At 48.5% G+C, this 16,475-nt stretch overlaps 1 protein-coding gene across 3 annotated transcripts in view; it reads right to left on the bottom strand.

The window, feature by feature from the left end:
* Positions 1 to 16,475, bottom strand: part of LOC111160980 (transmembrane protein 164) — a 156,448-nt gene that overhangs the window by 20,812 nt on the left and 119,161 nt on the right. For all 3 annotated transcript variants that reach the window (XM_022524398.1, XM_022524397.1, XM_022524399.1), the window contains one exon: positions 13,571 to 13,649. In XM_022524398.1, the coding sequence (XP_022380106.1) occupies positions 13,571 to 13,649 (79 nt within the window). The remainder of the gene's footprint in view (positions 1 to 13,570; positions 13,650 to 16,475) is intronic.

The following is a 16,475-nucleotide window of genomic DNA, read 5'->3' on the forward strand; positions in this document are numbered from 1 at the left end:
CACTTCAGATGGTCGGGGTCCGGAACAGAAAGCTCAAGTAGCTGTCTAAACCAAAGCGGCAGGCTCTAGCCTCACCTGCCAAGGCAGCCTCGCTCAGCTCATAGCAAAGTAAGCACTCTGCTTCCCGTTCTGTTATTGTTCCTTGGGTGACCTGCCCTTGGTCAGAAAGCCGAAAGGAGGAAAGTGAGTGACAGGGTTACCAAAACTCTGTCCCAAACCCCAAACACCCCCTACTTTCTGGATCTTCAACACTATCAATCCAACCTTGGATAGATACCTCAAACCCGATGTTCTGCCCCTCCACACAGGCTGCTAAGCCTTCCTGGAGAAAACGGGGTCATTGTATGGACCGGTGCCGGAAAACTGCAAGGAAATCCGTTTCAGGAGGGTCCCCTCCGCGCAACTCACCAAATTTCTGGAGCTACACTGTTGGACATGGTAGCAAAACCATGCCTTGGTCCTAGTTCCTGGGCTGCACTAGCCCTGTGCCCTCTGCTCGGGACCACACAGAGCGAGCGGTGACCACACTGAGCACAGCAGATCTAGACCATCTCCGTCGGCGTAGAGAATTCTATTAGACAGTGCGCGAACAGTCCAGACTTCTCTCCTGCTCCCATCTCCCGCCACGCCCCACCTCCATCCACTGCAAAACCCCTTCCTTCTCAGCAGGGGCCAGCACCTGTGGTTCCTCCACTCCCCTATCTCCCTAGTACCTTCAAAATACTCCCTCTCACTACTGGTCTTCACCTTAGAACCTAAATGTGCCCAGCCTTGGGCAGAGAGGAAAGGGGATGAGGGGGAAAGGAAAGGCAGGGAAAAGGCTGGGGTAAGGGGAGAGAAATTACTCCCTTGGCTCTACAACACCCTTAACCCCTCCTTCCTTAACACCCTGCCCTTTCCCTCCCATCCCCACTTCTCCAACGGCCTTACTTCACTAGAACTCTCTGAACGACATGGTGTTCCTAATCACTACCACCTGATGAACCTTTCTCCTGCCTCAGTTTCCAGGACAAAAGCCTACTCCTTCTTGCAATTCCCTAACACTCCTCTTCCTTTTTCTCCTATTCACAGATTGATGTTCCCTGAGGCCTTTTCTCCAAGTTGTATTTCCTCCCCACTGGATGTAGCTACTCCAGACCATCTCATTCACTTCCCTGTACGTGTATCCAACACCTTTAAACCAATGATACGGAAGTCAGCCTCCAACCTAGACTCCCCTAAACACCTCCAGAATACTCCATCCAACTGCATCCTGGACATCTCAGCCTGATAGAAGTGTGTCAAACTCAAGTTTAAAAATAAGTCTTCTGGGGCACCTGGATGGCTCAGATGGTTAAGCGTCTGCCTTTGGTTCAGGTCATGATCTCTGGGTCATGGGTTCAAGGCTCATGTCAGGCTCCCTGCTCAGTGGAGAGTCTGCTTCTCCCTCTGCCTCTCCCCCTGCCTGTACTCTCTTTGTCTCTCTCTCTCAAATGAATAAATAAAATCTTTTTTAGAAAAATCTTCCCTCCTAAAACATGTTCCTTTCCTTCTGTGGCCCTAGTCCATTAGTGGTACTCTATCTCCCCCCAAAACCCAGGCAGAAATCCTGGGGCCTCATAGACTTTGCCCTCTCCCTTGCTCCCATAGCATCTTAGATATAATAAATACTATCAGCTTAATTATTTAGGATATTAATTTAAATTAACATAACAATGATCTTAACGTGTAGAGCCTTGGTTCCTGAAAAGACAAAAAGAGGAGACTACTGCCACCTTGTGGCAAAACACTGATAAACACTGATGAGGCCGTTACAGTGCTCAAGGCAAATGAAAGTATAAAGAGAATGTTCAGGAAAGAGTGCTTCAGGCTGCTTAAGGAAGTCAGACACAACTCCGGAGGGGGCGGGGCAGCATCGCTGAGCTAATGTTCAAGGAGGACATGGAGTTTGCCAGGTTCCAGGTAGACAAGCTGTTGTGTGCGCGGACATGGTGTTGGGGGCAGGTGGACCAAACCCAGCAACAGATTTATTCATTTGGAAGGTAAAGTAATGGGAGCTGAAATCTCAGCGATGGGAAGTGAGGTCAAAGACACAGATAAGGGTAGAACTGTAACCATCTTGAATGCCATGTAAAGGAGTGTGGTCTGCCTCCTGGACAGGATTTTTAAGCAGGGGAGCAAAATCTGATCAAATAGGTCATTCTGGACACTGGAGGGAGGACAGATAGGGGGAGACGTAGGGGGCAATCGAGGGGCAGGGACCTGAGAGAGAAAACCAACTAGTCCCTGGCAACAGAGGCTGAGAGCCTAGACTCGGGCAGGGAGGGATGGAAACCGAGAAGAGGAGCTGAATTTGCAAGCATTTTGAGAATCTGCATCATCAGGAAACTTCTGAACTGACTGGAGTCAGGGCTGAGGCAGAGGAAGAGATCCAGAAAGTTTCTGGCCAGGTTTTTGGCTTTGGCCCTGGGTGGATGGTGGAGTTGGTGATACAGGAAAGAGAAGAGGAGGAGAAAGAGCAGTTGGGAAGAAGGTGTATGGAACTGAGTAGTCTAACTGTAGACAAGTTCCCTTTGAAGGACCTGTGGTGTTTCTCGAGCCTGCGGTGAGATCTGGGGTGGAGAACACCAGGGTCTCTGGGGCAGGCAGAGCAAAGGGGCCCAAAGACCACCCACCAGAGGAGAGAACCAGGAGACAGGGTGTCATGCAGCCCAAAGGAGAAGCAGGCATTGAAGGGACGCCAGCAAGGTTAAACCTGCTGACAAACACGAACTCCATAGGCACAAAGCTCTGTCACTTCAGAATTAAGCAAGGACCAATCCTGACCTCAAGAGCCACAGTAGAGGAAGACAAATGCATAGTTAACAAGAGACAGTACTGTGGTGGTCAATAATAAAAAAGTACGTAACACCAGGTGCCAGGCATCGTTCTACGTATTTACACATATGAGCTCATTGAACCCTCACGGCACCCCTGTGAGATAGGGACTATTCCTGTCCTCCTTTTACAAATGATGCAGAGAGATTTAAGACACCAGCCTAAGTGCCAAACTCAGGATTCGAACCCTCAATCCATCTGAACCCAGTGACGACATGCAGAAGCAGCGCTGGGTGGTGGTGAAGCTTGCTCGCCTGGTTTCCGGTGCCAGGTGAAACTCTAGTGCTCCTAACCTTTGTGGTGCTATGGATTCCTTGGGCAATTTGGGGCCTCCCCTCTCAGGATAAAGGTTTTGGTTGTTTGGGTTTTTTTTGTTTGTTTAAAGATTTTATTTATTTATTTGTCAGACAGCGAGCACAAGCAGAGGGAGCGGCCAGCAGAAGGAGAAGCAGGCTCTCTGCTGAGCAAGAAGCCCAAAGCAGGGCTCCATCCCAGGACCCTGGGATTATGACCTGAGAGCCCAAGGCAGATGCTTAGCCAACTGAGCCACCCAGGCGCCCTGGCGGGATGAAGTTTGTAAGGAGACAAAATAAGAGACACAGGATTAGAAGAGAAAACAGTAATACTGAAATAGCGAAATGCTTGAAAAAATTAAGGCTTTGAAATGTTTAGGTAATGATAAAGTGCAAACGGTTTTGTGAAATTCTTACAGCAGCCAAAATGGGAGAACAACTGACATTGACAACAGCGCCCCGAGTCCTGTGGACAGTTGCCTACGATTCGGCACTGAGGGAAATGCTGGACGTCAGTTGCAGTTAATGCAAATGAAGATGTGATTTTTTTTCTCTCATCCAAGGTCATGGGCCCCATAAGTCTCGTGGACTTACAAGGATTAAATGGGATCAAGATCAGGCAAGTAAAACACTTACCCAGTGCCTAGTTGGTGGAAAGTGCAAAATAAACGTTAGCTTGTAAGATATGTACAATGTGCTGTGTGTGGTGATAGAGTCCTTCATTCATTCAGCCCCAAAAGACCAAGAACAGAAGAAGGGTTCCTGTCCTCTTGCAGACAGGCAGACACCTGCACTGCAGTATGAAAGGGACAATCGCAGAACAGTTCCAGGGCCTGCCTGGAGAAACTAACATCCAAGGTTGAGTTTTGCAGACAGAACGGGTTCCGGGCCACCAAGCTAAAGAAGGGCATTCCTGGTAGAAGTCTTGCCATCTTCAGGGCATGGAGGCATGAAAGTTGCATGGGAAATATAGGGGACCCTATGGATTTTGGTATCCCCTGAGTGTGGGGGACAAGGAAGGGGGGAGCATAAAGAGAAGAGGCTGGGGAAAAGGGATCAGGCCAGGTCACGCTGGGCCTTTTGTGCCTCTTGGAAAATCCACTGTGATCCGGGGACAAGGAGGAGCCACTGGAAGTTTCTGGAGCAGGGAAGCACCTGATCCTATCTGGGCTTTTGGCACAGCTTTGGAAGCTACAGGAACAGGTTGCTAGATGGAGACGGGGAGGCTGGAGGTGGGGGGAGACCATGTAGAGTCAACTGTCATGGTTGAGGTGAGAGAGGAGTAAGGCCCAGGCTAGGGTAGGAAGACTGATGGACTTGAGAAAAACTGGGGAGGTCAAAGCAGAAGAACATGGCGATCTCTCTGCCCAGCAGCCAGAATGATCTTTCCCAAAAGCATACCTGATCATGCCCGACTGTCTGCTCAATCGTTTGGGGACAAACGAGAAACCATCTGGAAATAAAGTCGGATCCTTATTGCACATTGTCTACTGGGATAAATTCCAAGTGGATGAAAGATTAAAAGCTTTAAAAGAAAAATGAACTATTAATACAGGAAGGGAAAAAAATGGTATATATTTTTTGTAACCTGGTAGTAGAGAAGGATTTCCTCACCATGACTCCAAATTCAGAAGCTATACGGTAAGAGCCAGATAAATTACACAGAAACGTAAACACCCTACCCAAAGAAATCATAAGTAAAGTTAAAAGACGATTGAGAAAATGGGGAAAAATACCCACAGCTCAGATCACAAAGGGTGAACTCCTAATATTCATATACAAATAAATAGAAATATATTTCAATTATATAGAAATAGAAAGTATATATAGAAATATATATAAATCTAGAAACAGAAATATTTATTTCTATTACATATGAATATACAGAAATATAAACAAATATACAGATTATAAAGAGCTCCTAAGATTCAATTTTTTTGAAGATTTGATTTATTTATTTGAGAGAGAGAGAGAGAGAGCACAAGCAGGGGGAGAGGCAGAGGGAGATGAGAAGGAGGCTCCCCCCTATGCAGGGAGACCAATGTGGGGCTCAATCCCAGGACCCTGGGATCACGACCTGAGCCAAAGGCAGACCCTTTAACCCACTGAGCCACCCAGGGGCCCCTCCTAAGATTCCATTTTGTTAAAAAGGCCAACAACGCAAGGAAATGATGAGCACATGAGAGGAACACGGAGTTCAAAGAAGAGGAAATTGAATGCCAGTTCAAACATGTAAAAAGATGTTCCCCTTCACCCAAAGTGAAAGAAATTCAAATTAAGTCTGAATTGCTACACCATTATTTTAACCCATCAGATTGGCAAAAACTGAAAAATGCTGAGAATCCACTCTTTTGGGGAGGGTGTGTGGAAACAGGCACCCTTACCCACTACTGATGGGCATTTATATTCATATGACTTTTATGAATTTGGAAACACCCATCAACATTATGACACACATTCACTTTTGATTCAGCAATTCTACTTAGGGGGATTGATCATATTTGAGACCCTCACACACACACAAATTTGCGTGGGTACCATATCACAAGCACAGTGTTATTTGTATTAGCCGAAGATTTGAAACTACCTAAATGTCTACCAACAGGAGACAGAATAAATAAATTATGGTGTACTGTCATAGCCTTACGTTTAACACCAAGAACCCCAGAGACATACCAGTGGGTTCAAATCCCTGGTCTTCCCCTTACTAGTGGAGCTTCAGTTTCCTAATCTGTAAAAGGGATGTAACAGCAGCCCTGCCTAAGAGGACTACGGTGGGGATGAAATGAGTTCATGTGTGCGAAGAGCTTGAAACAATGGCTGGCACCTCCTAGTGCTCTATAAAGCATAGCTATTTCTATTAGACTGTATTTTATCATCCACACAATGGAACACATGGGCTATTTTATAAAAGAATGAGGAAGCTTCCTATGGGCTTACAGGAAGAGTTGTCTAAAGAGATACTGTGAAGGCAAAACAGAAACAACAACAAAACAGTTGTGCAGTATGCTATTTTGGGATGTGTGTCTTATAGAGGAGGGAAAAGAAATGAGTTTTTGAATTTACTTATATATGTGAGAAGAAACTCTGGGAGGAGATGCAAAAAACCAAAATGGCGACTACCTAGGGAGTTGTAGGGCATACCGCGTGGATGGGTAAAGGGTGGGAAGGTGATCTGTTACAGAATGATCTTCTGGATTTTAGAGTTTGAACTCTATAAAGGATTTACATAGGAGAAGAATCAACAGGAAAGCAAGCTGGTGTTAAGAACCTTCTTAAAACTTTCACTGGCTCTCCATAGTTCTTAGAATAAAGGCCAAATCCCTGACCATGGCTGACAAAGCCCTCCATATCTGACCCCTGCCTGCCCCTCAGGCCATGTCATCCAACCTCTCCCTGGCTCTCCCTCCTGACACAGTGCTGTCATACGTGTGTTTTCGTGAGGATATAAAGGTGTACCCCCCCACCCTACTCTTGCCTAGTGAACCCCCAGTGATATGTATCCTTCAGACTTCAGATGAAAGGTCACTTCTTCACGGAACTCTCCCCAAACCTCCAAAGTAGGTGTAAGTTTTATTCTTAGCCCTCATTAAAGTGTGTTCCCTTCCTTCAGAGTACTTACCTCAGTTGTCACTATATATTTATTTGATTATTCGATTCATACCTGTCTCCTCCCACTACATTATAAACTCTATCAGGGAAGGGATGGTATCTGGTTTTCACTGATCAGGGCATCCCAAAAGCCAGTGGAGAGCCTGGCAGGAAGAAAGAGTGTACGAATAGGTTGCTTTGGTTTGAATGTCTGTGTCCTTCCACATTCATATGATGAAATCCTCACCACCAAAGATGGAAGGTTTTGGGGGTGGAGCCTCTGGAAGTTGTCTTAAGTCATGAGAGCAGAGCCCCCACGAATGGGATTAGTGCCTTATAACAGGGACCCCCGAGAGCTTCCTTGTCCCATCTACCATGTGAGGACGTGGCACGAATGGGCCAGCTGGGAACCAGGAAGAGGGTCCTCCCAAGAAGGCAACCATGCTGGTGACTTGATCTTGGACTTTCCAGCCTCTGGAGCTGAGAACAAGAAATTTATGTTGTTTATAAGCTACCCAGTTGGTGGTATTTTGTTATGGCAGCCAGAGAGGAGTAAGATGTATGTGTTAGATGAAGGGATAAAATACGTGTGGGGGTAGGGGGATGATTTCCAGGTTCTACCTGGGGTGATGGGGTGGTACCATCTATCAAGGACCACAGGGAGAGTAGCAGGGCTGACGGGGAAAATAACGAGTGCAGCACAGACAGGCTGAGTTGGAGGTGTTCTGGAGCTTTCAGGTGGAGATGCGGAGTAAACTACACGAAACTAAAATATCATTAAGTCTGGGCTGCTGACAGCAACGTGGCGGCCATGACTCTTCCAGCTGGTGGCTGACCTGTGTGAACACGTGACTACTTGGGGAGCAGCAGAGCCAAGAGGCAAGCCCAGAACAGAACTCTGGGGAAACGAACATGTCAGGGGGACAGAGGAATAAGAACCCCCGATGGAAACGTGTGGAGGCATGGTCAGTGAGGCAGGCGAGCCAGGAGTGGGAGAGACTTCGGAGGCCCTCAGAGCAGAGCCATCCAAAGAGGAGTGATCAACGTCTACCATAGCAGAGAACTCCGGTAGGAGCTGAGAGGGAGCTGTTGGGTTTTGTCAGGTAGACATAGTCAGTCATCATCAGCAGTGTTATTTCCGTGAACAGGTGGGCCGCGGGGACGGGGGGGGGGGGGAATACCCCATGGCAATGTTCTAACGGATGGGAGGTGATTGAGTAGACGGGGTCATGAAATGCAGGCAAGTGCCACCCACGGTTACGTTCTGTTCCTCAGGTGATTTCAGGTGATAAACAGGGAAACATTTCATTTTTAATAGCTATGTATTTAAAAACATTAAATATGTACTAAAAATATTAAATATTAAAAATATGCCACCAGTGTACTGAATCTAGGATTTTACTGAGTACAAACATATTTTAGAAAAACAATATATAGGGGCGCCTGGGTGGCTCAGTGGGTTAAAGCCTCTGCCTTCGGCTCAGGTCATGATCCCAGGGTCCTGGGATCGAGCCCCGCATCGGGCTCTCTGCTCAGCGGGAAGCCTGCTTCCTCCCCTCTCTCTCTGCCTGCCTCTCTGCCTACTTGTGATCTCTGTCAAATAAATAAATAAAATCTTAAAAAAAAAAAAGAAAAACAATATATATATTTATAAATTCATATATAAAAATATATAGTTTTAAGTATATATAAATGTACATATATTTATAAATACATATAAATATATATATAATATATATATTTTTCAAGACTTTTATTTGAGAGAGAGCAGGGGAGGGGGTTGTCGGGGCGGAGGGAGTAGAATCTCCACTGAGCAGGGAGCCTGGCGCGGAAATCAGTCCCAGGATCCTGAGATCATGACCTGAGCCAAAGGCAGACACTTAAGCGACTGAGCTACCCAGGTGCCACGCAAACAAATATATTTCAGGAAAAAGAAAAATCAGTAGATTTAAAGACATACGTAGATAATAATACAGATGGCTCTGTGGATAAGGCACAAATTACCATACCCAAAGAACTGAGTTTTAGGAAATCTTGTTTGGCTAATAATCTTTGAAGATGCTTAGTTGTGGAGGGAAGATGAAAAGAGATGGTGTAGGGTCGAGAGAAACATTTTTTTTTAATTTTTATTTTTTTAGAATGGGAAGACTTCAGCATCCTTCTTGGTTGAAAAGCCAGGAGTGACAAAAAGAGTTGAAAATCCAGGTAAACAAAAACAAGAGAAGACAAAAAGAGAAGAAAATCCAAGTAAAGGAGGGAGACTTGATGGCATGAAGTTCCAGGGGTTGGGGAGGGAGGTGAGATAAGGACAACACGGCTTCCTCTAAGATGCGGGCTAAAGTGCAAGGACAAAGAATGGGAGTGGGGTGAAGCAGCTTTTAGAGCAGAGGGAAATAACAGAGGGAATCCCTGTCAGGAAGTCACTGTCTTCTCAGTCCTTGGTTGACAGTGGGGAGGATGGGGAGTTTGAGGAGGGTGGTAAAGGTTCAGCCCATGACTTCTCAGGGCAATGTGTAGCAGAGCTGACCAAAGACAGAACACAAGAGCAATGGTGTTAAGAGCACAATTATAATCGACCATGAAATCTGAGGGGCCCCAAATGGGAATGACTTGAGAGATTTCCCCCAGGAGGCCAAGACTGGGCATTGGAACTGGACGATGATGCCTGTGAGAGGAATGAGGGGTTGAGGCACTTTTAGGAGCTGGTGAAAGGAAATTTCCAGTAATTGGTTATAGTGGGACAAGCTGATTGGGAGGGTGAGGAGGCTGGAAGGAGTAGAGATTTGGGTCACAGAAAGGGATATAGGGGCTAAGGATCTCAGATAGATGAGTTTTAGGGGTAGGGGGAGGGCAAGGCCAGTTGGCGAAGACAAGAGGACACAGAAGTCACCGCAGAGGAGAAGTCCAAGCTCTGAGAAGCAGGAGCGTTTAGAGTGGTCTTCACTGGAAACCTCTATGGCTGCTGGCCAGAGTCGGAATAGAAAAGCTTGAGTGCCAGGCATCTAAAGGCATCTAGGAATATGGGAGAAGTGGCCAAGAGTGGTCATAGTGAGGAAAAGAAAAGGTGGAGAGAATGGTAAAAAGAGAAAGCATTTTCACTGAAGGGAGAGATGGAATATTGGTCTGGAAGGGACAGGGGGGCCCCCAACAGGCCATGGAGCTGAGCAGGGAGAGCGACGTCCATTAGGGGGCGCTTCAGGCAAGTGATAGGAGGACTTGGTGTTCCAAGGAGAGCTGGTTACGTCGGAGGGGATGGGGTTCTAAAATACATATGGTTGGGCGCCTGGGTGGCTCAGTGGGTTAAGCCTCTGTCTTTGGCTCAGGTCATGATCTCAGGGTCCTGGGATCGAGGCCCGCATCAGGCTCTCTGCTCAGCGGGGAGCCTGCTTTCTCCTCTCTCTCTCTATGCCTGCCTCTCTGCCTACTTGTGATCTCTCTCTCTCTGTTTCAAATAAATAAATAAAATCTTTAAAATAAAATAAAATACATATGGTTGACCCTTGAATACCACGGGTTTAAACCTGGCAGGTCCACTGAGATGCAGACTTTTTTCTGACAGATGCAGAAAAGGATCATAAATGTGTCTGCTCTTCCTTATGATTTTCTTCAGAACGTTTTCTTTTCTCCAGCTTATTTTGTTGTAGGAATATAGTACCTAATACATGTGGCATACAAACTAGGTGCTAAGAGACAGTTTCTCTTACCAGTAAGGCTTCTTAGTCAAGAGGAAGCTATTAAGGATTTAAGTCTGGGGGGAGTCAAAAGTTGTGCATGGGTATTAGGGCTGTGCCGTGGGGAGGGGACTACATTCCTAAGCTGCACATTGTTCCCGATCAACAGTAGCTCCAGAGAGCTAAAGGTAAGGAGCTGGGAGAAAAGGAAACAGAAATCAAGAGGCAGGCTGGAGGAAGAATAGAACAGTGGGGGAGAAAGGATGTCCTGTTTCCTACAGCGGTGCCAAAGGACCACAGAAGTGAAGGAGGGACGGGATCCCACTGAGCACCAGCCAGCTACCCCCAAGCCACAGAAAGTGGCGGGACCTTGCCTTTCAGGAAAACAGGGCTCCTGGCCGTGGGCGGTATCTACAGGACAGCTGTCTTGCCTTGGATAGACACTTGGAACTCAGTTATTTCTGGAAAATTACACGACTTCTAGGAAAGTGAATCCCCCAACCCCTCAGCTGTTGTTTTTTTGTTTTTTTTTTTAAAGATTTTATTTATGTACTTGTCAGAGAGAGTGAGCACAGGCAGGCAGAGTGGCAGGCAGAGGCAGAGGGAGAAGCAGACTCCCTGCTGAGCAAGGAGCCCGGATGCAGGGCTCGATCCCAGGACGCTGGGATCATGACCTGAGCCGAAGGCAGCCGCTTAACCAACTGAGCCACCCAGGCGTCCCAACCCTCAGCTGTTTTGACTGATAGGGAATCTTCTTGTCCCTGCTCACTCCAGATGGATTTGCCCTCTGCAAGGCCCAGGTCCAAGGCTCAGGAGCAAAGGTGAAATCAGCCTTAGGAAACCTAGCCTTTTCTTGAAGTGCGCATAATTTCCCCAAGCAAACAGCAGATGACAGCAAAGAGCCAGAAAGGAAGCAGAGGCGTCACAAGAGCCCAGAAATGGTGAGGAATAAATCGGATTATGTTCCCCCAGTGCCCTCTGTTGCACTTAACCCCGATGTAGTACAAATATAACGCTCTCCCCCCCCCCCCAGACAGGAACTCCCTGCACCAGGGCGTCTCTGATTCCCTAGTGCAAATGCTGGCCACGTAGTAGGTGTTCAACGAATACGCTGTGGGGGCAGCTGGCTGGAGGGGAGATCCCCTGACTGGATGTGGTTAGGAGACAGACACCTGCCTTTTAGGACAACAAGGTGTGTGGGGGAAAAGTGCTCATCTGAGAGGGAATCTAGGCCAGGCTTTGAATCCTGGCTCTGTTACTTAAGGCCGGGAGCAAGATACCTAGCATTTCTGACCCCCAGTTTTTTCCTCTGTAGAAGGGGCATTTTCCACCAGGGCTGGTTATGATGAGAGAACACACAAAACGGGTCTAGCAAAGCATCTCACACACAGGAAACACTCAAAAAGTTGGTGTTCACAGTGGTTATAATTACTGTTAGAATTTTTAGAGGCAGCAGAGGAGAGAGGAAAGAATCACTAACAGTTAGTGAGAAATAAATTGGAATGAGGCCTTGGAATCCCTACTTCCTCTGCTCGGTTCCCCCCAAACGGTGCAACAACAGATCCAACAGAAGGCTGCATTGGTATCTATCACTTCTAGAAGCTGCAGCTTCCCAGACTGTGGGGTTTTTTGTGTGGGGGGTGGAGGGGGTAGTGGGGATGCCTACTTGGTATTTGCCAGGTCAGAACAGTCAGCTCAGCTACCTAACAGATTGTTGTGGGCACTGCAGAGCACCTTTGGCCAGAACTTGACTCACAGGCCCCAGAAAGGGGGGGGCGGTTCTAGGGCTCTGAGACAGCTGCCTGCCTGGTTCTAGTCAGAATGAGTGTAACCCTCAGACTCAAATATTATTAGGAAGCTGTTTCCTGCGCCACAGGAGACAGACCTGAAAAATGGCCCAGGGCTCCTGGCTACTGAGACTTTCCTTAGAGCTTACATGGGGGAATAGTGCATTGAGAGCAAATTAAAAGGAAGTGCTGACTTGGTGAGACCCCAAGTGGCTGCACAGCATAAAAACAGCCTCAAAGAAGACATATCCCAAGACGCTGACAGAAACCAGGGCACAGGGGGCCAGCCTCTCCCCCATCAGGAGACTCCGAGGGGAGCAACTGTGCCCATTCTCCAGTGTGTGTCTTGAGGCTGACTGGTCCTTGAGGCTAGCTTAGGCCGGAAGTTCTTGAGATTTGCCAGGATTCCTGAGTTAGAGGAAGCATGACTTCGAAACTGTCCTCCAGTGGCCCCAAGGGCCCGTGTAGCTGCATGTTATTTTTAATGTGTAGAAGGGAAGCCCTTGCTGCTTGAATTGAGGTGGGGGGGGTCTGCTCTCCCTGAAAAGTCCCAGCAACTAACATAGAGAGGCTAGTAGCTGAGACTAAAAGGGGATGCCTTCCAGGTACAGGCCTTTGAGGAAGGTTAGAGCCTCGAGAGGGAGGGCTCTCACAACTCTTCTAGAAGGGATGGGAACTCCCCTTTCATCTACCACATGATAGAGGAGGAAAGGAATACTTTAAGGGTCACTGTGAGGTCACAAAGAGTTCAGTCAACTTTCCTAGGCTGTCTCAACCAAGTTGGTGGTCTCTCCCTTGTGACGAAATCGAGGTCAATGGTTTATTTTACAAGGTAATCCCTGTTCTCTTACCTGCTTCTCTCCATCCTATAACCCCACAGTCCCTGAATTTCTTGCCACTCTCAATATCTTCTTTGGTTCTGAGAGGATGGATATAATGAGCAAGGGCATATGGTCCCTCTCTTAAGAGGGCCAGGGGGCTTCCGCCTCTCCTACTCTACGCTGCGCACGGAGGCAGGGGGAAGGCACAGCGTGAGCGAGCGACAAAGTGTGTGGGTATAGGGAGGCTCCATGTAAGCCCAATGCCACCAAAGACAACGAGCCCAAGGCCTAGACCCTAGGATACATGATCAGCGGCACCGGGCTCGCCCACAAAGGATGGTTCTGAAAAGCCCCCCAGGACTCTTATCCTTGCGCATCCTTATCCGTGCGCATCTCCCCACCCCCTGGCGTGTGGCAGAAGACATCCTACAGACACCCAGCCAGGCAGCAGCCCCAGATCCTGGTAGGCACCCAATACCCTGTGATTCCCCCAAACAGAAGGGAGCGGCGAGGTGTGACAGGGGCACGAAGGTGTGGCTTGCTGGCCTTACCTCCTTTCCAAAGCAGGTAGATGGGCACCACGTAGAGCATAACATGCTGAATGTAGTAAATCTCCAATTCGAAGGGGAGCTGGAAGGACAGGAGGAGGAGAGGTGTTTCAGAGCAGGAAGTACTCACGTCAATAGCTTCTCAAGTTGAACACCCTTGCTCTTTGGGACCCGCATCATGACCCCCCTGCCCCCCTGCAGTGAGTCAGGGGCTCCCTTCCCTTCACCATGAGGGAAAAAAAGAATGGAAGGGATAGACACTTAGGACCTAGGCTGGCATCTTCCAAAACATATTTGGCAGAGATGGTGCTTACAGAATGTTCCACGAAGAAAGCTGGTTATCACGGAAGAAATGTCACACAGACCAGGTACCCTGGAGAGCCACCGTGTATCCTCGTGGTAGAGTGAGGATCTGGGTGGTCTCTGCAACTACAAAACCGGCTTACCATGGTCTACCTAGTGTTTCCCAACCTTAGTGAGCCTGTGCCTTTTTGTTCACGTAACATTCAGTACTCTGTGGGATATACTCGAACAAACACAACCTGAAGTCCCTCCTTGCTTCTGGGGAGGAGGCAGCGAACAGTTTAAAAGCTTATTCCCTGACTGACATGAAGAATGTGTGGAGTAGGATTTCTTACTCCCATTTTCTGGGTTAAAAAAAAAAAAGTAATTGCTAGGTCTGGCCCGGTCTAGATCCAAGCATAAAGAGTTTCCCCGCTGGATATCTGGGGTCAGTCCAGAGTTAGCCCTCCTTTTGGGTGAAGACCAAACAGCTGGGCCGATTCTGACAATGGCTTGCCAGAGAGAGCATCCCCACCCTCACTCCCTCCCTGGGACGGGCGGGCTCGCTCACTGCTGCTTTCCACCTCTCTCAAAATGGAAGCTCCAGGTTCTCAAAGCAGAGCACGGTTTCCACCTGGCACAGGGACCGCGCTACAGAGTTTGGCAGAGGGCAAAGGAATGGAAACAGCTGGATGGCTAACTCAATTCTAGAGAAGGGGGAAAAAAAAAAACTTCAGCAGCTGGCACAAGGCCTGGCCTCTGGGGCTTCCACAGCCCACAATACACACACACACACACACACACACACGCGCACGCGCGCCTCTAAAGGGAAGCCCAGAGAGACAAGGACACCCCAGGGGAAGGGTCAGCTGCCTCCCTGTTCCCTACAAGGCAAGCACAGAACCCAAGCCTGCCTTGTGCCAAGGGCTGGAACCAAAAGATGGCAGAGCGCCCAGAATGGGGGCTGGGACGACTATGGACCCTGAACAGAGATGCTGGCTCTGGCCCTTGAAAATAAAAGCCCACGCAGAAGGAAAATTTCCCGTGGATCCAGACGAGGCCCAACTACTATTTTATGCTCACAGAGGGATGTGAAATCTCCAAAAAAGAGATGAGGTTCTACGGGGCTCTGTGGACTGTGCTGGAATCGCTAGAAAAGGCCTGATAATGGACATCACTAGCATGAGCTCTGGAGGCCTAGGAGCCTGGCAGTAAGAGGATCTGGGTTACCCCCCCCTTCTGGAATTGGGGACTGCTTCATGCTTTTTCAACTGTTTCCAGATCCATGAGCCACTGATGCCTCTCGAAAACCCCATGAGGTAGGCAGGCCAAGTATCCCTATCCTCCTTTGACAGATGAGGAAAGCGAGGCACAAAAGGGTCAACGGGCTTGACTGCGGTCACCCAGAAAACAGGCAAGGGGGACGAGGTCCCACCTAAGGGATTTGACCTCTCCCTGGAATAGGTCTGTTTGCTTCCTGGACTCGAGATGCTGTACCCCCTCTGAACTCCCAGTGCCCACTTGCTTTTCCCTCCGTTCCAGCCCACTGGCCTCCTGGAATCACACCCTTCACCTGCATGTCCCCAGAGGCAGTTTAGGACTGCGGCCACGAGCCCCAATTTGGGAAGCCATCAAGTCTGTGTTTCTAGATTTTGTTATGCCCTTTATAGCCTGGTGGACTCACTTTGGCAAGCCACATCACCTCTCCGCCTCTTCCGGCACCAGTAAAATGAAAACGGTTACACTGTTCTCAGATTATTGTAATTTTTTTTTAAGTTTTAGAGGTTGATCCTTTTTTTTTTTTAAGATTTTATTCATTTGTCAGAGAGCACAAGCAGGAGGAGCGGTGGCAGGCAGAGGGAGAAGCAGGCTCCCCACTGAGCAAGAAGCCTGATGTGGGGCTTGATCCCAGGACTCTGGGATCATGACCTGCGCTGAAGGCAGATTCTTAACTGACTGAGCCATCTAGGTATCTCAATTTTTAATTTTTAATATAACAAACATGCGTACAATACTCATGTGCCTCGAACAAGTAAGCACTTTCTTCACTATCAAGTCACCCAGTCCTCGTAACAACTGTGCTGTTCCAGTCATCTCCAGATACGAGAAACTGAGGCACAGAAAGGTTTGCTGACCAAGTCTACCCAGCTCATGTGGTAACAGAGCCAGGATCCTATCCCAGGCAGTCCGGCTCTAGAGTTTACGGGATCATCCAGCACCCTGCACTACCCCTGCCCCGCTCTCTCCTCTACTCAAAAAGCCTGACACTGCTGTGATCAGTGGGTGTGTGGTAACCCTCCACATGGGAACTGGGCCCAGCCTCTCCCTGTTCACATGCTTCTCACCTCCGTGGCCTGCGCTGGCCCACTGTGATCCCACTGTGAGCCCACATCATGCCATGGCCAGGCCTGGCCGACCACACAGGCCCCTCAGCTCCCGAGACTCTTGTCACTGGCCCTCCGAGGCTCCGTAGGCACTCTGGTGACAAATCTTACAGTGGCCTTCAGAAACATTTTCCTTCCTCAGAGGGCCACCTCACCTCCTATTCCAAGAGCTCCCCACCTCAGAAGGTCACGGAGAGTATAAAACGAGGTGTGGGCACTGGCGACAGCTCCGGCCAAAGAGG

This window comes from Enhydra lutris, unplaced genomic scaffold (assembly GCF_002288905.1).
Source record: "Enhydra lutris kenyoni isolate GAN:26980312 unplaced genomic scaffold, ASM228890v2 scaffoldscaffold80, whole genome shotgun sequence".
In the NCBI taxonomy this organism is placed as follows: Eukaryota; Metazoa; Chordata; class Mammalia; order Carnivora; family Mustelidae; genus Enhydra; species Enhydra lutris.